This window comes from Lonchura striata, chromosome 2 (genome assembly GCF_050655825.1).
Source record: "Lonchura striata isolate lonStrDom1 chromosome 2, ASM5065582v1, whole genome shotgun sequence".
In the NCBI taxonomy this organism is placed as follows: domain Eukaryota; kingdom Metazoa; phylum Chordata; class Aves; order Passeriformes; family Estrildidae; genus Lonchura; species Lonchura striata.
The window spans coordinates 83,492,229-83,519,255 of NC_140704.1; the positions used below are offsets into that span (position 1 = coordinate 83,492,229).

General features: G+C 38.2%; 1 protein-coding gene across 1 annotated transcript in view; it reads right to left on the minus strand.

Annotated features, from left to right (window-relative positions):
* Nucleotides 1-27,027, minus strand: part of TRIO (trio Rho guanine nucleotide exchange factor) — a 246,193-nt gene that overhangs the window by 84,280 nt on the left and 134,886 nt on the right. The window contains exons 16-28 of the mRNA XM_021528950.3: nucleotides 20,604-20,723; nucleotides 19,007-19,198; nucleotides 18,392-18,541; nucleotides 16,777-16,891; nucleotides 11,588-11,703; nucleotides 8,189-8,311; nucleotides 5,282-5,476; nucleotides 5,059-5,174; nucleotides 4,451-4,517; nucleotides 3,565-3,674; nucleotides 2,428-2,497; nucleotides 1,897-1,986; nucleotides 11-103 (exon numbers count right to left, since the gene is read on the minus strand). Coding sequence (XP_021384625.3) covers nucleotides 11-103; nucleotides 1,897-1,986; nucleotides 2,428-2,497; nucleotides 3,565-3,674; nucleotides 4,451-4,517; nucleotides 5,059-5,174; nucleotides 5,282-5,476; nucleotides 8,189-8,311; nucleotides 11,588-11,703; nucleotides 16,777-16,891; nucleotides 18,392-18,541; nucleotides 19,007-19,198; nucleotides 20,604-20,723 — 1,557 coding nt within the window. The remainder of the gene's footprint in view (nucleotides 1-10; nucleotides 104-1,896; nucleotides 1,987-2,427; nucleotides 2,498-3,564; nucleotides 3,675-4,450; nucleotides 4,518-5,058; nucleotides 5,175-5,281; nucleotides 5,477-8,188; nucleotides 8,312-11,587; nucleotides 11,704-16,776; nucleotides 16,892-18,391; nucleotides 18,542-19,006; nucleotides 19,199-20,603; nucleotides 20,724-27,027) is intronic.

Consider the following 27,027-nt stretch of genomic DNA (forward strand, 5'->3'; position numbering starts at 1 on the left):
TAATACCGACCTTTAAAAGAAGCTGGTATTTTGTTATCCTTTGGACAGGTTTGATAAGGTAAGAGGAGATAGAGTTGGCCAGTCCATGTCGTTGCTGTATCTCCTACATGGAAAAAGCAAAACTTTGAGGACTGTGAGCACCAACGTTCAGATATAAACTGTTTTGAGGGATATGAAATAATACACATTAACTACAAATCCTATTTTAGCAGAAAAAAGCCCAGGATAACCAGATATTCCAGGCACAATGAATCATTCTGCTGTGCATATCACTTGGTACAAACAGGAGATGATTACTTCCAAGAGTATCTGTGAAACATTTCAACAAACCTAAATACAAAGAGCAACAATGAAGGACAAGAATGTGTGGCAACACCTTTTCTAAAAAACATTAAGATCTGTACTTCTTTTGCTACTTGCAAGAGAGGAAAACTCACATTCCAGGGTTCCTGGAATGAGGGAAGAGGCAGGAGTACCGGGAAGGCTGAGGTGTAGGTTTCTCAGCATTCCCTGTTATTTCGGTGCCGACAGCCACAGACGGCCTCATCCCCCACCAGAGGGAGCACGGATTAAGAGTTTCTGAGGTTACCAAGTGCTTGAAAAGAAAACAGCCACTTACAAATACAAAAAAAGTATTACCTCCATGAAGCTAAAGGTGGAAAACGGAATTAACTGATAGCTAAATGGGATGATCACAGATTTCAGGCACTGACTGGGGCTGAACTCCACTGAAGGGGTCTGCCAGTTATCACAGCATCAGATCTATTTTAACCAAGCAATTTCAAACAGCAATGCCCCACAGCTATGTGGCCATCCAACCATGGTTACAGTATCAGAAATTCCCAAAATGGGATACACACAATATTTTCACATGGACCAGTGGTGTCATCAGTGGAAGCACTCAAGTTCTCTGTACACAGAATTAAGTCTTCACACTTCTAATATAGTTTAGGTAGATTAGGGGATGGAGAGCTCTGGATATAGTGGTGAAACAGATGATCAAAGGAAGTGGTGACAAGAATTTATTTCTAATAGTTTTACCAGAGCCCTGTGTTATCTTTTTAAATGGTATTTACTAAATTTTTCTTGGAATTTTTTTCAGTCATATCTACCTGATTTTCTGTAACTCATCTACTCTTCTTCAAACATTGAAAACTTAACAGAAGCTTCACAGAATTGCCTTAGAAACCTCATTTTTTCAGAGATTAGACTTTTGAGATCAACCCCAAGGGATTCGGGGATTTCCTCTACTTCCCTCTACTTGTACAAACAACTCTAAAAAAAAAAAATTGTGGTGTCATTACACAGCTAGTGGCTCAGCTGGGGGAAAAAAATTGAAAAAGAGAGCACTCTAATTGAATAATCTGTTAATACATGTCCAACCAAAACTCATTCACCATGGCCAAAATTTTTGTAGACCATGAAACCATGGGATGGAATAAAGAGGTTCAGTCCTTCTGAAAAACAGCAGTGAACTGAATTACTACTACATGCAATTACAGTTTAAAAGTGCTCCAAAAATTCAACAAACATTTCTATCTCTATTACATATAATGCAAACTAAGCACATCAAAATGTTAAAATTTGCAGGATGTGCTTGTGTGAGCTGAAGATTCATGTCTTGATTGTTGCTTCCAGAACCTGCTTCCAGTTCTGAACTGCTCTGATATTTGACAGTGACTTTTCACATCTGATTTGACAGCTCTGTATCACCAACTGAGCAATGGAAGTAACTATGTGAGATACAGGATTGATTTTCTTGAGCTGACAGCTTAATAAATTGCAACATTATTAACAGGAAACTTGTATTTTATTAACAAATTAGGCACTCAGCAGAATCACAAATATGAGTCAAACGGCCAAGGTGTGCTTTTAAGATGGACACGATGTACTCACATCAAAGTATGCTCCTGCATGTTCTAATATCAGCTGAGTGGAATCCGGCTTATTTTTACAGTAGGTAACATACATCTGGAATTTGTCTGCCTGCAGAACAAAATGCAAATTTACAAAAGTTTAAGAGAGCATCATTCCTGGCTCAAAGTTTTTACGCCATTATCAGAGAGCTTATCTTCCCTATCAAGAAACTGAGCTGTACAGAATTATATTTCCACTCAAACTGTCAGTGTAAAAATGTACATCAGGCAAGTAAGACTGAAAACAACAGCAGTGTATATAAAAATAGGTTATTCAAAGCTAAGACAAACCAAATCTGCACACAGGTTTAGGCAACTTGCATACACTTCAAGAGCAGCTAACGACTGGCATCTGACGGGAGTGCCCTAATTATTTTTTCTCAGTTAAAGAAACACGTTTTACTTAAATTTGCAGGAAGAGGTACTTTTACAAATCAAAAAGGGATCTGAGAGCAAGAATTCCCCCTCCTATTCTCCTTTCTACTTCTAAACACAAGTCTGACTTCATTACCCAAGTAACGAAGCAATGTCCAACATCTTCTGGTAACTGTTCATATTTTTCCAACTCCTTGAGAAATATACTGTGGTAGAAAAGAAACAAATAGTAGAAGGCATATGAAACATGTTCATTACAGCAACATGTTTGGATCTATTGTCTGTGGACACAGGCCATTAGAAAAACTTCTGTAATACCAAATGTATGAGCTAAGGAAACAAAGATAACAAACAGATAAAAATGTCTTATTAGTAAAAGTACTAATATAAAATATAATTCAATAAAAGTTCTGATGAGAAGATCAGAAATTGAACTAGTGGACATGCAGTTAATACATAAGCATACACAAATATTTAGTAATTGCTGTTGTTCTCTATCAGGAAGGTTTCCTACTGTTTTCAGTTTCAAGAAAAGCCTTCATCTCAATTTTTAAAAAACACAAATCTTGCTTTTTGGATACTCAACTTCTCAAGTTAACACAAAGCATACAAAGAACCATAAAAACAGGGTCAGGAATATGCTAGGTATATTTTGTTACTTCAAAGAATCATAACCCAATACAAATGTGTACACAACCAGGAATTAACAAAGACGGAAGATTCGGAGCAAGACTTCTATGCAGAGATCCCCCTAGGAACCACTCCATTCAGAAGAAATGGAGTTTCTTTTATGCTCTGTACTGCAGTAAATGTAATGATGCTGGATGATCTCGACAGAAGTTAAGAAGAGCCAAGGAGAGCCGGGAGCCCTAGTCTATCCCACTAAGAGCTGCACTTGGATATCAGGAATGAGGGTTCTGAAACAATGACAGAGCCCTAATGTTTGTGCTATGTTTGTATTTTATTGAATTCAATGGTTTTCATCTCTTTAGAACAACCAATAAACTTACAACAAAATTTTGGTGTATCCAAAAAATCTCTTATATGCCAAAAGATGCCTGAAAAACATTTTCTGATTTCTAATGATGTATCTACCTCTCTGCAAAAAAAAGCAACAGCTGAAATAATTTAGCAATGCAAGTGGAAAATATTTCGAATTTTTTTTAAATGGGAAAGCATTTGTTATTGAAATACACAGTATTTTCACTAGGAAATCCCTCAGGTCATCATTTGGATTTAGTAGCAGTATGGAAATGGAAGATAAGTAACTCACTTATTGTGAAACTCATAAATTTCCTGCATGTTTCCAAAGATAATGTGCTCTTTGTTTACAATACCAGGTGGGATCTCCTCGACTCCACTTGTCATTTCCCATAGATATGTCTGCCCAGAAAAAAAAAGATATGTGAAAAGTGATGATAAACTCCCAACAGATGCAGCCAGGTATCTGTAAGTATGCATTCCTGTAGAGAAGCTAGGCAAAGATCACACAGCAGCATCATCTCCAATTGTGACAGTGCCTGTTGTGTCAAATATACCTTGTGATGTTGACAGTGAAATACAAGTTCTAAAACCGACAATTTAACATAGTCCCTGAGACTTCATAATTTAAAATGCATAGTGTTCTTGACAACCTCTAATGCTTCAGGATATTCCTTATCAAGGTCATGTCTGCAGTCTAGAAGTTTATGCTTTGTGCAACAGCTACCACTGAACATTAGTTCAGTGTTATGCTTCAGCATAACAATTACTGGGCACTTTTCCATGGAATCTCACTGAATTTCTATTCAAAAAGTCAGCTAGTAGCAGACCATGTGATACAGATAATAAGAGAATTAGCAGAAGTTCTCCCCTATTGCTAGCAAAGCAAATAAAGTAAACCCCTTCTTTTTCCCTCCTCTCTCTAAAACAAAATCCCCACACACAATTATGAATTGGGAAAGGAACAAATACTGAAACTTAGTACCAACAAAAGCAAAACATATAGGGTGAATTCTGAAATGGCTGTTATCAGATGTAATTCTAAGTTTCTCCATAACAGCAGTAAGATTACTTAAGTTGATCCTATGATTCCAAACCAATCATGCTCAGCTGTTAAAACCAGAAAACAACGGATTGAATCCTGCCTTCAAAGATTAGTGAAAAAAAAGGAAACTCACATCCATGCATTCCCGGAGGTCTCTTACGTAAGCCTTTTCTGTCTGAATTAGCTCAGCCATAATGAACCTTAGATGACAACAGAGAGAATAATCAAATCTCAGTCTGTTAGATCACTGTGAATGCATAATAACCAGAATACATTGTTCTCCTCATCAGGTTTTGCTATTCCACTGCAGCAAGAAAATCTGAGAAGTGAAATGTGAAGAGACACAACAGAGGAAGGAAACCTACGAGGTAACATCCCTGCATTACTAACCAGGACAAAAAGAAATGGGGAAAGAGATAGCATTTTTTCTCTAACCCTTTTCACTGCTACAATAATTTAACATTTGTCTTGCTTCCACCCCATACACATTTCACATTATTTCTAAAAAGGAAAAAAACATTTTAAAAGAAGTCTAACAGTTTTGAAAGTTTAAGATTCTGTCATGCTAGAATTATCTGCAAGAACAAGCATGTGAATAAAGGGCATAAGAGATACTGAGTACTATCACTCTCTTTTTACTATTTATGCAATTTCTAAGCTGCCAGACAAGCCATGACAATTGTTTGATTCTCAGGATTGATTTATGCATTGTCAATGATTAAAAATAAATAAATGTATTACTCTTTCCTGCGGGCAGACTTTCGTTTCTCTTCGTTAAGTTCATGAGCAGCATCGCGTAGTTTCACCTCTGACCCAGGGACACTGGCTGGGATTATATCCAGCTGCAAGCTTTTGCTCTTTATTAAAGAAAGGAAGAATTAAGAAAGAAGACAGGAGAAAATGGTAGCTAAATCAAATGCAAGTAAAGCTTGTTTGTCTATCATCACACTCAAATTTCTCTTACCGATTTATTGGAATCTGAGGAAATACCCAGAGCTTTCTCTAAAGAGGTCCTGTATTTCTCCATGCGCAGGGAAAAGTCTCTGTACCTCTTATCCACTGCTGTGACACATTTTTTAATCTCTGTTGCATGAGCATGCCCTTTTTCACAAAAGCCATCAGCCAGCTGTATCAACAACTTCACCCTCTCTTTGGTTTGCTATGAAAACAGGAAAATATCGAACAGTTACAAGCTCTACCTGTCATGCAGAGGATCATTTTGCTTAACTGCTACTAAGTGCAATTAGAGAAGACGCTACCTTCTTCCCCTCTCTTCCCAGAGCTCCTTTAAACAGATACCTTTTACGTATTAAAAATGTCACAAGATTAATGTAGGTTTCCTTGGGCTTCATTATTACATGACTAGAAGCAGATTGTTTATTTTTCTTTGAAAAATGTGCTTCATATCTAACCCAGAGATTAAATTATACTAGGCAAGCCTTTCAGCATAGGTACTCTTGCATTATATAAAGGCATTTTGATGCCAAAGAGGGTACTTTGTTCATTACCACTGAAGCACTGGTATTAGAGCTGGCCCACAGCCTCAAGAATCTACCTCCTCTAGACACCACAGAAATGCTGAAATTGAAGTAAGTCTTGTTATATGCTTCATTCTTTAATGGATTAAAACTAAATTCTTTAAATCTTTTCTGTATTATGCTTTGTTGGCACAGAACTGTTTGAGAGAAACTAAGAGAAACAAGTACTTACCCTCAAATTTGTAAGTGCTTTTCCCAAATGACAAGTTGCCTAAGATTATGCACTTTCTTTCATGTAAATCATAAATCATCACAATGGATGATTATATATCCACCTCTTTCTCTGTCACGAGTGAAGCGTACTATCAGCGCCCTTGCTAGCAGGGAGTTAAGCAAAATAGTCAAGAAAAACTTGACTCTTACATTATTGAAAAAATCAAGTCCGTCCTCTCTTAATTCTTTTTGTTCCCTAATGGTCCCTTATCCAAGCATTTCTTTTCAGTATGGAATTAGCAAGGGCTAACATATCCTCCCCAATAGGTAGCAAAATGCCAAGGGAGTGACACAAACAACATCCCTTCAAAAGAGGCACCAATGTCATCTGCAGGCTGACAGAGGAAATAAGGAAGAGTAGTGGTGCTGTGCATACTGGAAGGGATCCAGGAAATCTGAAGCAAAGATCAAACAGAAGAAAATCCAGGTTTGAACATCAAAAGTGATCTCTGTTCTTTCTGGATTTTCTTTTCTCCCTTTCCACATATCCCTTAACCATCTCCCAAGTCTCTTCTTCATACAAATGAACACTTGCTTACTTTCCTGGGCTCAGTTATTTCTCTGTGAAGGTTGGAGAGCCAGAGGGAGAAAGAGGTGACAGTCTGAACAGGAGGCAAAACAAAACAGGGACCAACAACGCTACAAACTCAGGTAGTTCAATCATGCAATAGTTGTCTGTCTTTCACATGTGAAAACTGGAAAGCCTCAGGAATGACATCTGCATCTCTGTAAAAGCCTCCAGAGATACAGAATAACATTTTGCTGCCTGACTCAAAAAGGTTTACAGCAGAAGCACAGAATACTTTAATAAAATTAGTTACCTAACAAATAAAGCTTTAATTTTTCTAATCTCTTCTAATTAATAATCAGAATAATAATACAGCTTGTTGTATTTTATATATCCTAAATGAACATTCAGTAATCCACAATCATGAAGATATGAAAGTGGAAATCAAAGGTCATGAAACGTTTGTAGGTATTGAAAACATTTTTAAGCTACCTCACTATGATTTTGCCATGAGAAATCAACTGCACATAGGGCCAGTAACAATGAATATCAGCTCGTTATTTTCTGCTTTATTCTATTCTCAGCAGAAATACAGACAGAAAGCAACTGCAAGTGAACAGATCTTGATGGATACATCCTTGGGGGATTTTTTGATGGGCAAGGGGAATTCAGTTGTTTTATTTTGTTTCAAATCTTACATAATTCAATTTGTACTCAACTTGTTTATCTACAACCTGGATAAGGAACAGAATACACCCTCAGCAAGATTGTTGATGATATGAAACTGGGGGGGATCAGCTGCGCTGCCTCAGTGGGACCTTGACAGGCTGGGGAGTTGGGCAGAGGAATCTAATGAAGTTCAACAAGGGCTAAGGCAGGGTCCTGCGACCTGGAGGAAATAACCCCAGTAACAGCACAGGTTGTTGGCTGATCTACTAGGTAGTAGCTCTGTGGAGAAGGAGCTGGGAGCCTTGGTGGATGAGCATGAGCCTGCAGTGCCCTCGTGGCCAGAAGGGCCAACAGTATCCTGTGATACATCAGGAAAAGTGTGGCCATAGGCCGAGGGAGGTGATCCTGACACTCTACTTGACCCTAATGAGGCCACATCTGGAGTACTGTATTCACTTCTGGTTTCCACAGTGCAGGAAAGACAAGAAGCTAATGGAGAGGGTCCAGCAGAGCAATACAAAGATGGTTTGGGGTCTGGAGCACCTCTCTAACAAGGAGAGACTGAGGGAGCTGGGCCAGTTTAGTCTGGAGAAGAGTGAGAGGGAATCTCACCAAAATATAAAATATCACACTCTCAGAAGGATGGTGCCAGACTCTTCAGTGATGCCTAGTGACAGAACAAGGACTAATGGCCATGAACATAAGAACTTCCATCTCAACATGAGGAAGAACTTCTTTGCATTGAGGGTGGCAGGGCACTGAACAGGCTGCCCAGGGATGTCATGGAGTCTCCCTCTATGGAAACATTCAAAACCCACCTGAATACATTCCTGTGTAACCTGCTCTTGGGGACCCTGCCATGTCTGGGCAATTGGACTAACTGATCTCCAGAGGTTCCTTCTAACTCTAAGTATTTTGTGATAATTTTTAAAGTGCATTTTACCTTTGCTGTGATCTGAAACTCTTCATGTTCTTTTAACAGCTCTTGAGTGTGCTGGATACTGGAACCAGTGGAAGTATGTGTGGATAAATAAAACTCTCCATTGTCATGAATCCATTCCAGAGCCTAAATAAAGCATCAGTGAAGAAAAGTAAGAGAAAAGACAATATATTTTTGCCAACAGAAACCATCTGTAATCAGTATTACACACATTTGGCCACAGAATTTTACTCTTTGTCACTTGTGGCAATCATCTAATACCTCTACAATACCACATAGTTCATAACTCTGAAATAATTAATATAGACTATGAAACAATGTTTAGAAAATTGAAAATTATGTATGAATCCAAACACTTCAGAGAAGTCCACTACTGCAGGACTACAGCAGTCCACTATTGAAAGGTCCTAACTAACTGTGTTCACAGTTTTGATAGTATACTCCCCAGCTGAGGAAAAAGAAAAAAAATCACTTTTTTGGTGCCGCATGGAACAGCTATACTCAGAAATATACATGTTCCAACTTGTAAAAATGTACATAAGACCGCTAAGTGTGTAGGCTAAACTTTCCAAGCACATAAGATTTAACTATCACTTCACTCTTCTGCTGACATGTATTCCAGCCTCGCAAAGTGTGGTCTGTGCTCCTAGAAATAAAACCTGCAGCAGAGAAGGAACAATGAGATGTCTCAGTAAAAACAATTTATGTATGTATAAGCAGAAAAAAAACAGAACAAAGAACTGCAAACTAAGATTGCTTCCCTTCCACATCCTGACACTTTATTTGCTCACTATTATGAAAAATGCTGATCTTTGTAATTATCTATGCTTGACCCACATATCTATTCTTTACCTGCTGCCCTTTTAAGCATAACTCAGTGGTTGTGAGGAATGTCTGGCTCCCAGAAAAAGCAAGAGTTGCCTCCAACTGCTGCACAACAGTGAAAATCTAACTGACAACTGCTCTGCAGCTCTCAATACAGGCTTCCTATGGCAGCAGGCAGAGGGACAGGAGCTTAGAAACTTCTCGTTTCTGAAAAAGCCAATAGCGGATGCTCAAAGAGTTCTACACAGCTTGCTTAGAACCACCTTATTACGAAATGTGTAGCTTCTCTATCTTCAGTAAATACACAGAACATTAGACAAAAATTTAATACTCCAAGAGAAAAAGTAGTAGATTGCTGGTTGGTGCTCACTCTTCCTATGAAAGGATAAATTGGAATTATGAGCATTATCTATCCACGCTAGCAAGAACAGGAAAAAATTTATCTTGGTGGACAGTAGATATGTATGTTTCACACATATAACCTTACACTGAATCAGAAAAGGCACTGTCTGTATTATAATTTCACCAATGATTTAAGTGCATCAAAGCTATAATGAAGCAACGTTGATTCTCCTACTTCCATTTCAAATGTTTTTCCTTCTTGGTGCAAAACTTGAAATGAGCAAAAAGCCTTCAAAATCCAACACCGAATGTGAATGCCAGGATGCCATTTTCCTAGTCACATACTATTGCAGGTGAAAGCCTGATGAGAAGGGCCTATACTTTTAAAAGTTGCTGATGGAACAACTGTTGGACATCTGTAAAAAAAGCAACATTTCAACCAACAACCTCTATGACACATGTTGTCATTCTAATGTCAATCTTTGCAAGAGAAGACTGATATGGACAAGCACAGCATGCTACCACTGATATTACCAGCAACATTTAATACTTCTCTGCTTTTTTTTAGTGGGTTTATTACATAACACTGGAATGAATGATAAACAAAAAATTGCCCCATCCCAAATCACAGAATGGTTTGGATTGGAAGAGACCTTAACGATCATGTATTTCCAATCCCCCTGCCATGAGAATGAAATGTTATCTTTTCATAACTTGCTGGCAGCTCTCTAGAGGCACACTCTCTAGAGTATGACATAAAATTCAATTTGATCTTAATTCCTACAGTTTAGATCAATTTTCATTTCACCTGAAAGATCACTACAAGAATTGGAGAAATCAGCTTAGGGATCAGGTAAGCCCTTAATTCTAAAAGGATTTGAGAATCCACCACTGTTCTTGCAAACTGGTATGATATGTTTTCCATCACAAGGGCATCAAGTTCTGAAAGCACAAAGAACAGGTTCTTCCAAATACCAGAAAGCATCTAAATGAAGAGAGCAACACTTCAGTTTTGTTTTTTTTTTTGGCTAATCATTGTGGAGTCCCATATATAGTTTGGTTTGCTTTGCTTTTTGATGACTGAACTGGTGATTGCTGAAAAACGGGATTTACAATGAAAATGCTGACAGATCTTTATCTCCAGTGTTTGACTGTCAGTTAGTAATCTCTATACAAAAACAAGTAGATCATGTGCAAGTCAGAGGTTTAAATTTAAAGTTATTCAAAAGAAGGGCTGGGAGGTGAGGGCAGGGGGGCAGGGAAGAGAGGGTGGTGTTGTTTTAAAGAAGTATCACACTTCAAATTCACTCCAAGTTACATCTTGCATTAATTTCTTTGTGAAAGCATGAAAGGCAGACTTGAGAATTCTTTCAAAAGAGCAAACCAGACCAATAGTATTTAAATGTTCGTCTAAATTAGCTGTCAGAAAGAAATAAGATTATGTTTTTGAGCCCTCTAAATAGGATCTGACTATATTTACACCATGGGCATTGTGTCATTTTCCGCAGAACAGGAACTGATAGCTTCCCTTCTTTGTCTTATAACCAGTTAAAAAAAAAAAAAAAACAAAACTATAAAACTATCACAGATCAATCTGCTTACCACTTCTGCCTTGAACACCCTACTTATTTTTAAGGCATGTGTTTTGATTAGTGAAGGAGATTTTTTTTGTGTGTGTGTGGTAGTTACTTAATAGTTCTTTTCAGACTGATCAACTCAACAAAATACCAAGAGGTGGATCTATCATGCAGGAAACCATGAAACCAAATACAAAGAATTGAAAAACCGAAGTAATTCAGTTATTATTGTTTAATGAGTTATCCAACTTGTCAGATTTCTAGAACTGCCAATCAACTTAATTAGATATTTTTCCTTCAACATCTGAGAAAAATGCTGCTGCCTGTAATTTCCCCAGACAAATTAGGTGTGTGTAAAAGTTAACAAGCATAACAATTTGTCAAACACAAGCTTGCCGAAATTAGATATGCCAGTACCAGAGAAAGCTGGCAGAAGCAAAACATCACTTTTGAGTTACAACAGTTACAGACACACTGCCTCACCAAATTTAGTTATTCTGCATTAAAGAGAAGGCAAATAATTAAATTTGCTACTTCCATCCTTCAGATGTTTTAACAATTTGAAATATTGAAGTCAATGACTAATTTGTTATTGTGAGAAGACAGTGTATGTGAATCCCTGACCACACCAAAGAAGATTTTCATATGAAACCCTCACCTGTTTGGCACTTCTTTCAAACACCACATACTGTTGGCATTGATCAAGACGTCTTTTACGCATGGTCCAATAATGCAGCACACGGTTCTCCCTCTGGAAGAGTTCATTCAAGATATCTGAAGGAATTAAAACAGAGCTTATGACAACAAAATGTAAAATATCACACTAAAATCAGGGGAATAAATTACTTTACATTGTAGAATTTACTATACACTTGCTCTTTCTGTTCGTCTTTGCTTTGCTTTTTTTCCTGATATTAATGAAACACAGAGTGCACCTTCTTCATAATTTACAGAACTACAGATTAAAGAAACTAGAGATGCAATTAAACTTACTATTGACATGTTTTTTTCCTCTCAAGTATTTTTCACAAGGGGACTGCCACTGCTTATAGCAGGATTGCAAATGTAGGCTTATGAAGATGGCACTTGATGGGGTTTCCTCAGAAAGAATAAGCATGCAAAAGTAATCACAACATACTTTACAAATTATACTGAAGTTAAAAAAGGGAAACTTTAATATTAAAATACCATAAAGTATTTTAATGATTTAATACAGATGAACAAATGTATAACCTGAGGTCACCACAAGGTCAAATGCAGCACAAGTAAGCTGACTTGTTAAATATGAATAAGATAAGATGACTTGTTAATGTTCACTGAACCTTGACAGAATTTCTAGGTAATCAAAGAATTAACTCCACAGTTTATTATTCCTGAGTATCAGAAAACTCACATCCAAATCCCACACATCCAACGTTTTAAATTCTTCCTAGCAAAGACATCGTGCTTACAATATGCAGAAGACCTTACCTGAATTCTGCTTCTTTAATGCTTATGGTTTTTCCACCAAAAAAAAAAATTCTAGCAGTTTCTTGTGAAACTCACCTTACCCACTGCTGCTTCCAGAGCAGCAGCCCTACTTGACTTTGTAGCTTCTGCAAAGCTGGAGGGCAAGCTGAGCACAGGGGAACGTGGATACTAAATATCTCCACCAAGTGATTCTTTTGCAATTGCACAGAGCCAAAAGAGAGGTCCAGCAGAAGAGACCACAAAAGAGTCTTATTCTTTACACTAACACTACTGGGTTTTCTACTTATACCCAGAGCTGGCTATTTTCCATTTTCCATAATTACGAGTGGAAGCTATCAGGTGCTAGATGTCTTAAGGTCTCTGTATTCTGCTCTCCCACTGTGCAGGTCCACCATGCTTTACATCCCAAAAGCTAACAACTCCAATCAACAGTTTGACAGAGAAGCTCAAATCACAGGAAGCCTGAGGGGAACATCTTCGTCTACCTCATCAGAGATCTGGGACCAAACACAACCACTTGTCACAGCCTCTCTGAAGATTATGAAACCTGTCTGAATCACTGCCAACATCCTCCTGCTTACAAGCACTATATTCCCACTTGCCACAGAGTGCTGAGATCACCCAGAATTTGCTTTTGGTTGGAATGTGGTCACTGTGGCCAAGGTTTTATTTTTTGCTGGTCAGGCTCCCCTCAAATATGGAAAGCTATGAGCTGATATGCTGTGAGTCTCCCCTGCTTTCTCAGTTTAATTTCTGCCTTATATCACCTCCAAAACACTAGCTCAAAGTATATGCCAAATTTCAGGAGACAGGGATGTGGAGTGGGTGGGACACAATTATCATTATACAATGCAACACACCCAACTGGACACACCATATAAAGAGAGACATCTTGATAGTGAAGTAAGCAAAGTAGTTCTGACAAAGAGCAAGCGAGGTGAATTTAGCAAATTGGAACAGCATTTGTTCTGTCAGGACATGATACAGACGACAAGGCAGTGAGAGATATTTGGCTAGGCACTGTTAGTGTTAATGCCATTAATTTCTTGGACTGACAAAGAGGAGAAAAAATATTCTATAAACTACTCTAAGGAAGTTATACAACATCAATATCTAATAATAGGTTTGGAAAAGCATCTCTGTATCTCAAGCCACCTGAACTACAGTCCCTGTTGTCATTTACTTCGATGCCAACATTTGTTAGGATTGTTCCTTAATTTTTCAACTTCTCCAGGTTCAAAGAGTTCTCACCTGTCTCCATGCATCCTTCTAGCAACCTATCTAAAAATATAAGCACCATTAGACAAGTTCCTGAGCCGTGCTCAGTCACAACCTGTACAGAAAAGACAGGTAACACAGATGCACACAGACTTAGCAGCTGAAACAAAGATGAAGGTGCTCTCATTTCTGAGTTTACAGAAATTGTCACCAACTCAATCCACCTGTCATAGCATAGTTTTAGGCCACAGCTCCTTCCTAAGTGAGACAATGATTAAGTATCTTTAACTGCATATCACAGAAATTATTTACACTGGTATTTACACAGGAACATAAGGACACCTCTCAGAGTTCAGTACCACTGTAATTCCTGTTCCCCATGAAACATATGCTTAGCTAAACTTTGCCCAGATTAAGACATCACTTTTCCAGATAACTTAACCTTCATCTGGGAATAAGGATCAAGTATGCCACAGAAAGAGGTTTTTGAAAAATGTTCAGCAGTTCTGCAGGAACTCAAGTTTTTAAGGCATTAATGTATAAAGTATATATTGATTGTAGTCTGCCAGTCTCAAGCATACATCTGAGTTGTAATGCTCTATTAGACCATTACATCTGAATTTTAATGTTCTATTAGAACATATGTAACTTTTCTTTCACTAAAATAAACACTCAATTTTTTTCTCAATTTATAAAAGAAGTGAAAGATCTTTTTTTTCTTGACGTGAATATTTGAACAGGAAGAACAGAGTAAACTTTTTTTATCATTTGGTCAGCTACCACCATACCATTGAGACCCAACAGGAAGGAGACCCCACTAGTTTTATCTTAACTCATGTTTAATTTTCAGAAGCATATATTACATGGTTTATGGAGAGAAAAACCTTATTTTTTCCTACTTGGGGATTTTTGCTGGCTTTTTGTTGCTTTCTAAACATGTATCACTCATCCAGAATTTTAAATGTGTGTAAAACATGAATAACACTATGGTTCTGATATGCAATTATTACTCTTAAGGACATTAGTAGAGATCTTTCTATTCTTTCCTCATATAAGCATATTTACCTTTCTCAGAATGACTGTTCCCATAGAGATTTCAAAATGGAATTTTGAAATAATTTCTCTACTATTTAGTATGTGTGGTAGCTAAAACTTCCCTGCTTTCTTCTTCTCTCTTTGTCTCTTACTGAAAGAAGAACTAAGTGACAAATACCAGCTGTTGTGGTGTGTTTTCCTTTGATTTGATATTTGTTCAGTGTCTGTTCACGCCCCCCCCCCCCACCAATCTCCTCCCTTCCCCAATTGTCAATCTCCCCAAGCTCTTCCCTAACCCCCTCCTCTCCAAGTTGTCAATCCTTCCTTTCCCTGCCCCTTTCCCCAGAACATTCCCTGTCACTCCTCCTAGCCTCCTGCCTTGCTTCCAGAGCATTCCCTGTCTATTCAGTGAGGCACAACATCCTGTTGGTTACTTTGTGTTACTCCCCTCCCCTGTTTCCCCTGATAGGTTTGTGCTATGTTAGTCCCACCTGAAACTCCTCCTCTGCTCTACCCTCATTGGTTGCTGTTCCTAAACCCCTCCTCTTGAGTTCCCATATAAAACCTTTGTTCGCCCTCCCTGGAGGGTTTTGGGGTTCGATGAAGAAAACTATCCTGTTCGCCCCAAGTCCCGTGTCGCCTCCGTCTGTCCCTGCGCCGACAACTGGGACAGCAGAGCTTTGCAGGGGGAGAGGCTGCCCATTCTCTTCCCTCTCGCCACCCAGCACGCCACCGCTTGGGGTATCGCGGCAAGATGAGCTTCCCGAGTTACAACAACCAGCTTCAGTTATTGATACTGCTGGCAGTTGTGCTAAGATTTTTTGGGTTTTTGGGGGCTTTTTTGGGGCTTTTTTTTGTTTGTTTGATGGTTTTTTGGGGTTTTTTGTGTGTTTGTTTGTTTTTGTACAGTTCTATAAATGTTGGGGACAGAGGAAAAACAACAAGCTGTTTTCCCTTTGTATTAAAATGAAGTGGTGAAGATGTCCTTTTCAAATAGACTCATCAAGTAAATTAGAGCGGAAGTGACCTCTGCAGGCCATCTGTTTCAATCTCCTCTTCAAAGCAGCACTAACTGCAAAGTTTTCCAGGGGCTTGTTTGACTAAATTTTAAAAATTCTACTACCTCTCTGGGCTACCTGCTCTAATCCATCTTGCTGTAACACTTTCTCTCATTTGGAATTTTCTTTGCTGCAGCTTCTTCTCCAGACTTACTGCTGTGATCCTCTTGCGTCTGGCTGCATCATATCCCCTTTGGGTAGGTGCAAACAGCATTTAATTAGAAATAAGACTTCTCTGGTTTTGAGACTTGTAGCATGGCCAGAGTGCTCAGTCACAGCTTCAAAATGCAGAGAGCAGAGTATGACTGGCAATTAAATTATTAAAATGCAATATTTAATTCTGAATCTCTCTGATCTCTGTTCTGCTACCACACCCAGCAGTTATGCATACCATATTAATTTTTGCACTTTTGTCCCTCAAAGCCCTACAGGTCTCCATCCATTCCCTAGAGTGCTTATTACCCCTTAAAGCTGTACTACATATTATTCATCTTAGCAAAAGCCAAGCCCCATGTAGTAGCTCTTTCCAGCGGCACCTCAGCTACAATCTGTCTACACATCCAGTTTAAACATGATATAAGTTACCCCATACTTCATGAAGTTCCTCAACACTGATTCAAACTATCTGAAGAGCTCAAGGGCATTGTACAAGCAATAATCTCATACCACTCTGGCACTCTCAGGGAACTTGCAGAATATCTGACACCAACACATTCAATATGCTTACACTGATCAGCTCCCATTTGGCTTCAGACCAAACATTATCACGTGGAAGTTTACCACCCCATTGTCTCAATAAAAGCAGCACATTTGGGTCTCAAATCGAAAGAAGATTAGGTGTAAGTAGCAGATAAAAGAATTCCAAAAAGCTTCATTTGAGTATAAGAGACTTTGAAGACTGTCAGCGCCTTTAAAGTGTGCAAGTAATTTGTTTCCTGTTAAGCCTGACAGAACTCTTTCCACTTGGCCAGGCTTCACTACTCCATCACTTCTCAACAAATATCACATACCACAGCACATGATGATCACATTCTTGTGAGAAGAAAGAGAATAAGCAGCCCCTTACTTTTCACTTGTTGTTCAGGTGCTTTGATGTGCGTCACCATCCCTGGCATGTTGACACTGTTCCTGTGCAGGTATTTCAAGAAGACATCAGCATTCCTCCGAGCCAGTGTGCAGGCCTAGAGAGTCAGAGGTACAACCTTATTTGAAGATGCACAAATACACACACAGAAGAGATTAGAGATCTTCCTAACTCCATTTTTGTACATTTGTCACTCTCCTCAGTTTTGGAAAGCACTGCATGTTAAATCTTTTCTACAAGTTAGCCAAGCCAAACCAACTATTAAAATAGATATTCTGCTGAATAGCACTTACACCTTACCTGGCAGAGACAAAAAAAAGCAGATAAACAAATGCAAATAAAATAAATAAGTAAATAAAATGCTATTCATATTTTCTGAAAAACCTGAAAAGCAATGACCTGCTCTAGGGCTTTCAGATGACTCAGAGCTCACAGAGAAGTTTGTTTAGTGTATGTGCCATGTGCCACCTGAAGTTGCTTACTGTATAAACAGTGCACATGGTTATGTACCCACCTGCATATTCTGCAACATCTGTTAGTACTTTAAACAAAAGGTGAATGCTCTGCTGAAGTGAAATCAGAGGTGCTGAAATAGTAGTACCTGATCTTAAAATACTAAGGCAAGTCCTTGAGAGCTTTCAGTCCTTCCCACTATATTGAAAGCACTCAACTCAGCTGTCATCTTCATCTCAACAGATATCAAATGCTACATATGGGCTGTGTGTCTCATTTTTAACATGCAAATTATGAAATGCTACTTTAAAAGGTTAGATGAAGGTAGAATGGTTAGATAGAGTAACAAAGACACTAAGTAATTTCTCATGCCATTTTTAAAACAAAGATTAGTAATTTATGCCAGCTGCAGAAGGACTTATTAGGCTGAATACTTTGAGTTCTGTTAATATGTTTTTGAGTGTTGTAATCTGCATAATGAGAACAAGAAGGCTTCTAATAAAAAAAGTTTTATTCCCTTACTAGTCTTTCATGATGATGCTGGAAAATGCCTTTGATAACAGAGTTAGTTACATTGCTTTGCAAGCACATGCCACACATTTAATTCAGTATTATCAATAACCTTCTTCACTAGGACATTAGTTGGAACAAAAATCTTTCATTTATCTGAAGACTATTACACAAAACCCAACTACTCCCAGATGCCTGTCTAGCAATTTCCTCCTTACATATTCCTCTGTCTTCCCAGTACATCTGAGAGCTGCTCTGATGCACAGGCAGCAATGGCAGTGTGAGACTTTCACTTCTCTTCCAAAGCAGCAGCCTTTAAGCTTTCTTTAGAGTGACAGTTGCTCAAAGCAGTGACTTCCAATTCCTGTTCAGTCACACTGGGAGAACTGACATCTACTGAAATTCAACGGGAAATGTATTTATAAAACTGGCTACAATTTTATGCACTTGGCAGTATTCTCTTAATCACTGTCAGAAGCAGTTAACACGCCATTTCCCACATCTTTGCAGTTGGGGACATACCTGTAGTTTGGAATGGGCACTGTTGCTTTCCACAGCCACGGCAGCACTGTAAGAACTGTTTGCCTGCATGCTTCCCAAGACACAGGAGACTGCAAAAAATCCCCAACCTTACCTTTAGAAACGCTTCTTTCTGTTCCAGGTGTTTGCTTATCATGGGAGTAACGTGATCTGTTTCAGAGTTGGGGCCCAGTTTGTCTGCTCCCCCACACCAATCTTCTTCTCGCTTATATTCTTGCTCCAGGCTTTCCAGCACGCTGCACACCTTTCAGAAAAAATGAGGCCAATTAAGCAAGGCAAAAAATTCAAAATTCAGGCCTCAAAAAAAGAAAACCCATCTACCCCTTGTATATACACCCTAGCTTCTGACACATTTTGACAGGGACTTAAGGCAACAAAGTGTGGCTGTAGGTTTGCAAGCACTGGCCTGCTTATATGGAATTTCTCAGAGGCTGTCCCTAAAATTGTTCATCTTTCTCTGCCTCTGTGACTGCATAGGTCTGGATGGGCTCAAGTTATGACTGCAGAGAAGGCAACCTTTCTAACCTCCCCACCAAACTTTCCTGTGAACAAGTAGATTAAGCTGATTTTTCTCTGACTCCCACACAAAAACCAGAACTAACCATCAAATGATTAAACATAACCAAACCTCATCAACCACTTTTTCAAGTAATGCTGTTTTATGCCACTCTGAGGAATTAACCAAGGCAGACCTTCTGCATTTCTGTACCTGTTCAGAAGTTTTATAGAAGGCAACAGAGGCATTCACAAGCTTGAGACGGTCCTCCATCTTCAGCATCAGCTGTTGCCAGTGTGAGGCGACCTTCTCTGCACACTCCCGGATCATATCCATATCGTAGTGATTGGCCTGCAGCATTGCCTCTGCCTTCTGCTGAACCTGCAGGGCACTTTGATGTGTTTTCTGACAAGAGGTGAAAAGTCAGGAGTTCAGTGGAGCACTACAGTTCATTTACTTGGAGACCTCAAAGGCTCACATTTCCACTGTGTCAATGACACTTCCATATGTGCACTAACACCCATCAACACAACTAAAAATGACTGTCTGGTACTAGTTACTGTGTGACTTCTCTATGCAAATGCAAAGGAAATAAATCCTGTAGGGATTTATCATCAAATCCACACTAAATAGCAGTTAACAAATAGTAACTGTCTAGCATTAAGCTACATGTGATGCATCTATGCTGCATTACATGTTGTAATCATGAATTTCAGTTTCATTTTCTTTTCTTTCACAGTGAGAAAAAAGATGACAAAAATGTATCTTATTCTGGCAATCTTTACAGCTTTAAATTTAGTATTTTACACATCAATAGTGATGATCAATAGTTCAAAGAAAGATGCAGGCATGCAGACCAATAAAAAAGACAACTATCTATTGACTATAAGCAAATTTTTTAAACTGTATTTCTCCATGCAGAAAAATACTTACCTAAAGCCAAGTAATATAAATGCCTTAAATACTACTAAGTATTATTATATCTTAGTAAACAATGGCATAGGAAACACAGATTTTTAAGCCTCCTCATAATTTATTCTTAAACTGACAAACACCATGAGTTCTTGTGATTTTTGTACTTGAGTTACCAAAGGTCTCAAACTGAGGATGCATATAGTGAAAATTCTAATTAAAAGAAAAAAAAAATCAAGAGTGTGGAAGCATAAAACTCTACCAAACCGGAAAAGAACATTAAAGAGTTAGTGCAAGGCAGAGTACTTCTGCAAATAGTCTACCCAAATAACGTTCATATTGTTAATATTATCACTAAGTTACTCAGTAGTACATGCAAATAAAAAATACTGCACTTCAATCAATCTTAAGAATGCTGCCTATTTTTTGCAGCAATATGACCAATCTGATAAGTTTAGTTTGAAGCCATGGCAAGGGGACACACCACCACTTAGAAGCTTCACTAAAACCTACTCTTAAAAAAAAAATGGAAACATTAAAGGATGACCTCAGAATACACAAAATGGCTGCTTCCTGGTCCATTTATTCTTATTTTTTTTACATTTAGAATTACAGGTTATGTTCTAGAAAAGGAATAAAAAATGAAAACACTTGTTTCAGCAAAATTGCTGTGAACAGGTACCACTTCATAAAGATGCAAAAAGGCACTGAGAAGATATTCACCTGGAACAGCATCTTCAAAATAAATAAGAACAAAAACCACCTTCTCAACTGTTTTCATCTTTGCTGTGAGTTCAACAGCTTTCCCTAAACTGAAAATACTGTAGCACAAATGCAAGAGTGCTATTTACAGAGAACTGTAAATACAAGGCCATGGTCACTAAAATGGTGCTTTTACCTCTATTGCATGTTGAAACTGCTCATGCTCCCTCTGTAACTGTTCTGCCTCCTGCAAAGAGCTAGCAGTGATGAGCCCAGCATTTAACATTGACTCTCCATTTCGAATCCAGCCCAAAACCTGCAAAAAAAGAGAAGACCATGAAATACACAATTCCACTGCCAACCAGCAAAAAAGCACTACTGTAGGGGCGAAACCACTTAGGGTCACATCAGCACTGCAATTGATAACTAATTTGTTAATTACATGCTACAGTCAATTTTATATTGAGTAAGCACAGTGAATGACATTTGGTACAATTTCACTGAGCTAACAGCTCACAGGTTGCAGTCTACTACTACATGCTTGTGGCTTCAGTTCATACTCTAAAATAGGTTGTATTTCTGAATACTGTTTCTGTCACCTGAAAAACTGGAACAAGTTACAAGTAATAGTTGTCTAAAAGCCACCATCAGTAATGCAAATTGAGGATATATAGCTTAGTAAAAAGTATGCACATAATTTTAAACAGTAATGTTGAGAAAAATGTAATCATTGAGTGTCCTTCTAGATTTTAATTTTTCAGAATGTGCCTTCTTGGGCATGACCAATAAAACTGGAATAATCCATGGCTGGGCAGAAGCCTCAGGAGGCCACCTTATACATTCCTTATCAACTGCAGGAACATAGAACTTCTTAGACCCCTCCCAAAGAAAGAAGGAAAAAATAACATTTTCTCCCTCTTTGCATCAGCTTTTTTTCCCCCTCTCCTCTCTCCATCAGGAACATATCTGATTCCCTCCTTTAGGCTCCTCTTATCTTGTTGACCACAGTCTCTTCAGTCCCTCCCATGTGAAGTCAGTCACCTTATTTTTCTAGAACATTGTTCTTTTATGAGCTCCCTCCAGTTGATAATGATGACTTGATCGTAATTTTTCAAATACTGAGTAAAATGGGACATAATTCAGGTTGTTGATTGCCATCTGTACAACTCTTCTATGGAACTGGTGTCCAGCCAGTAATTACCCCTGTATTTATTCAGCTGATTATTCTTTCCAGTACATCATAACCTGTGTTTTTCACTATTCAAACTTATACCCTTCTTAAAGCATAATTCTCCCATTCTCCCATCAAGATAATTCTGAACTGTAACCCAGCATCTTCTGATGAACTCAAACCCCTCTTCCAGCTGCTCCTGCTTTTAACTTCAAATTTAATAGCATAATTGCTAACATGTAGATTTTCTGACTGATAACATGATCCAGTAGTATCCAAATACACACAAATACTTGTTTTTTCATTTTTAAGTCTGTTTTCCAATCCACTAAGTCTCTTAATAACTTTTGTTACTGAGTATGTTTTTTCAGCAAGTTATCATTCTTCATAATTTAGTCTTATATGACATTCTCATAGTAAGTTAGGGCCAGACAGACTGAGCTACACTATTTTAAAAGCTCTGATACTGCTTTTCCACCCCTCCCAGAAGAGCTGTTACCTTGTCAGAAAAAAATTAAAAAATGGGGGATTTATCAATGGAAAGATATGATTAATTCACCTGTGTTAGCCTTTTCTCCTTTTGTCACTGTTCAAGTTTAATCATCTACTTGTTTCAATATTTTTCCCAGGAACTGTGTTAAACTAGCTGGCCTATAAATCCTCTCTTAGCTAGTCCTTTTCCACTTTTGAGAAGTAGATGTTGAGTTTCAGGCCTCCAGAATCTCATCCAATCTCCTGATGTTTGGAAACAATTTGCAGATTTCTAAGTATTCCAGAGTGAATTTCTTTAGGCCTAGTTGATTTGAACTTCACCTGTTTTTCTAACTTTTTCCTACTAATTGATTTTAGACCTTTAAACACTACTAATAAACATATTAACTAGCTAGAACAGTTAGTTCTTAACACTAAATATTCTCATCTAGTGATCCACACATGACACTACCAATTACATCAATAATGCTCTAAGTAATCAGGATGATATGACTGCACTTGCAGACTGGAAACATGGGTAGAACCCAAGAAAATGACCTATGATTCTTCAAAACCTGAAAGGCACATGTCAGTCTACATCCAAAGTACACTCTAACATATCTGACAGCTTGAAGCAACTGAGATCTAGCCATCCTGACACAACATCCATTTCCTCAAATCTGCACCACAACCTCACCCTCTGACTTACACTTATCCAGATTGTGACACTGTTGTGTTATTAATGCAGACTTTGTGGTTTTCTGGGGAGAAAGCGCTGGGTCAGGTGCAGCCTTGCAAGCAAGGCGAAGATGGCTCCAGCTTTGGAACAACCTCTCCTACTGCAAATGTGACACCTGCAGATCACAGGCTGAAGGGACACACAAAAGGGACTAAAAAAGAAATTGGGAGATCTTAAGTTGCTAAGGCACCTGGAAATTTTTAACACGCAGACAGAAAGCCTGGGTAAGCCTCAAGAGCAGGAAAAACAGCAGCTGCTGAGGGAAGCAGATGGGTCCAACAGACTGTAGATAGAAACTTATCCATATACATGAACAAATATGGACTACATTTGTCCATATACATGGACAAATAAATTGTCTGCAAGAACACAGAGGCAGATTGGGTTTTTTTAATTACTTTTTAATTTTTGTCTTAAGAAAGTTGTGCTAGGTTCCTTCTCTACCTTAAAAAGTAATTCTTCCAGGTATGGTGTTTTTTTAGGGCTCTTCTATATCTAGCCTTCTTCAGAGAATTTTAATTTTAAGCAGCACCAGTTGAAAGGTCCTCTTGACTTGGCATCCCATTATTTACAGCAGCAACAGCTAGAACAGAACATGCCATTTCAAACACAAAGACTTGTTCTCCTGCTTGGTGCAGGTCAGGGTGCAAGTACACAAGCTGGTGCAACTCACAGGAGGAAATTTGCCAGCAGTACTCTCTCTTCCTTCTGCTCTGAACTCAAGGGAAAATATAAGCATTAGGAAATAGAGCCTGTTCTCCTTCCAGGGGTGCTGCCTTCAGGGTTTGTTGGCATGTTCATGTTCCCACCACCTCCCCGAGTGGATCACAACCCCCATCTTTCCCCTTGCAGCCTTCAATAGGCTAGAAAAGCATCAGCAAAGGTGTGGAAAAGAGACAGAATTTGGGTCACTTGGGACACTTGAAAAGGTCAGATAGGTAGATCTGTAGATAAATGCTTGATTTAGGACTATTTTCTTGGACAGATTTTTGACTGTAACTAAACATGATCACAAGACAACCTACTTCAGTCTGCTATCTTAGCTATGTTTTCATATCCATATGGCACTACATGGAGTGCCAGGATACCCTTCCTGAGCAGTATTTTGGGATAGTCAGAGCTCAAGAACCAAGCTAAAAGATGTGACAGTGAAAACACAAAACAACTTAAGGTACTTTTGAGGGCTGAAGTATTTGTACACCACTGTACATATATGAATACATAGTTATATATCCAATAACATATACCATGATAGAACAGCAGAAAACATTGCACTGAAAAGGCTTAGCGAGTATACTGAAACCAACTGGATTGTGTCTGAAGCTTGGTAGTGATTTTGACCTTAAGCACAGTAAAGCATTCATTCTACACAGTGAGTACATGGGAGTGATTGTAGCAGTAAGTAATCCAACAGCTGTATGTTAGGTGATTAATAAAGAAGGTTTGTCTGGCAAACATGCAGCTGGAGTTCTGCATGAGACAGGCATTCTCATAAATATTACTCTGCCTCCACCTACTCATATGTCCCTGCCCTGTAAAAAAGTGGTCACATTTTCCTTTCCATGTTGCTTTCCCCACATACAGCTGTCTCTTTTATTTCAGTCAGCATTCTCTTACCCTTGTATTCCATGGTTTTTCCACATTGTAATATGCTATCTGCTTTTGCCCTTTCTGCACCTATTACACATCAAGCTGACAAGCAAATTCTTTGCAGGTTTTCTTTAAACCTCTGTTTCTCTTCTGGCTCTTCTGCTTCCTCCTAGCCCTGAGGCTTGATATACAAAACTTCAATGTCACAAAGCAGAACTGGCACAATAGTTAAGGAAGAAGTAATGCTGAATGTTTTTGTCTACCCTCTGTGCTTATTTGATAAAAATTCATTAAGCACAAGGTTTCGCTACTGAGTGTGGAAGAGAATCTTTGCAAGTCTTTGTCTAAATTCCTGCAGTGTTCCAGTCTAATTTCTTCACATGACCACAAGCTACATATTTTTATGTATTTTATATAAATAAATGTCTGTGTGTGCGTGTGCATGCCTGTGTGTGAAAATATAACAGCAGTAATGTTGCTTCAGCAGGAAGAATTTAAATGGAAATACTGCTAAGAATGCTTGCTATGGAGACAGTATCCCATTTATGTAATAAATATGCTTACCCCCAGTTATCAACAATTAATCTAACAGAAAATCACAGTAATTGAACAGGAGAACCATGTGTTCACTGCTTCAGGCAACAAAACACAAATAAAACAGACTAAGAGGAAGTTTACCACTTCATTTTCCTCTCAGGTAAAGCACCTGCTGTGACCTGCTGACCTATAAAGTTTTTCCTAGTGCAGAGGAGATAGAAAAAGATCATGCTTCCTTAATCATGTTAAATAAAAATAAAAATAAAAATAAAAATAAAAATAAAAATAAAAATAAAAATAAAAATAAAAATAAAAATAAAAATATGTGGTTTTATGAAAAGGCAACTGTAATCTCAAAACTAAGAGTTACTATCCTCAAAGCATTCCAAAGGGCTCAAAATAAATCCTATGAGACAATGTATTAACATTCAGATTCAGTTCCATTCAATTTTCAGGCCTCAGGCTGGGCAAGTATTGCAGGTGAATCTGTACAGTTAAATCTGGAAAAGTACTACACGAACCTTCTGTCAGGTACATGTTCATGTATGATTGTCTGAAAGTTCACACATATCATAACATTTAATTCAAAATAAAATCCCATTTGATAGAGGTCTGTTCTAGAAATACAAAATAGAATATGCTTTTTTCTTCCAAATCCCAGTCTGTGAAGAAAAGACAGCTGGCTATGTTAATGTACTACCTATACCTTTATTATAAGATGAACTTTTCCAGTACTTTCTTAAGAACCTAAATTTTAGCTTCAGTTTCAGTCAGGGCTAGCTGTGGTTCAAAAAAGTTAGAAATTTCTTAAAGAATTATGTACAAATTAGATAAAAAGTGCACTAGGGGCATTCCCCTAAAATCCATAATCTGCCTGTTTGTGCTAAAATGACACGTGTCTTTCTTGTAATAGTTAACTTGCACACAAACAAAGCTAGTGGACCAAAGCACTCACTTTATTGTGGGAGCATGCAGTATAAGTAACTACTTAGTGTCTCTTAATATATTAAATATTACCAAACTGCTACATTCTGTTCTTTTATTGAATACTATTTCAGTATCATGAAAATTAACAATTTTTTTTCTTACTAACCCATCCCACCCAAACCCACTGACATACCATAAAGGGATGAGAGTGCCTCAGATGGCATTATTTCTTTTAATTTTTACCTTCCTTTGCAGATGTGCATTATTTTCCTTCATTTTCAAGATAAAATGCAACTGAGTACAGAAACTATCCTGGTCTGCAAAAACTTTATCTCAACCATTACTCACGTGGAAAGAAGAATTTGCAATCTGCACTTACCAAGATGAATAAGTGCTAAGGCAGATACAGCACAGTGCAGTAGAGTATGCAAAGTCTTGAAACAGAACATCAAGTTTTTGACTGATGCCTATATTGCACTAATAGCAGGCAACTAACAGTTTCTTGCATTCCTTTAATCCAATTCCACACAGAAACTTTGCATCTGCTACTGTAGAGCAACCTTCTATTCATTTCTCCTACTCCTAGCTGGATCCCTCTCATATTACTTTTCAATTTGGGAGTTGTCATTCAGTCTCATTATAGGCCACAGTAATACAACAGAATATAGAAAACTTCTGTGATGCTGCCAAATGTGAGCAAGATAAAAAAAAAAAAACTCTTACCTTTTCTATTGTCTTGTTTATTTTTTAAACTTTCACCTACTTCAGTGGCTTTTCCCACATCTAAAATCATCAAAGGTTTACATATGTACCAGATGAAGACCTTAAAACTTGCTACTTCACTGCCAGGAAAAGCAAAACTGCTTTTCTTCTATATTATTTTATCATTATTTGTAGATGCTTCAAACAATAGACCCAGAAAGTATTAGGTCAGTGTGTAGGGCCTTTGACTGAGCATTGTTGTTCATCACCATGCAGATGTGGTAAAAGTATGAGTTTAACATTAGCTCAAATCACTCTATACTTCAAATACTTGACTTGTATCTACAGAATATCACAACTCAGGTTGGAAAAACCTCTGTGACCATCAAGTCCGTTAACCTAGCACTGCCACGTCCACCACTAAAGCCCATGTCACAGTGTCTCATCTACATGCCTATTTAAATATCTTCAGGGATGGTGCCT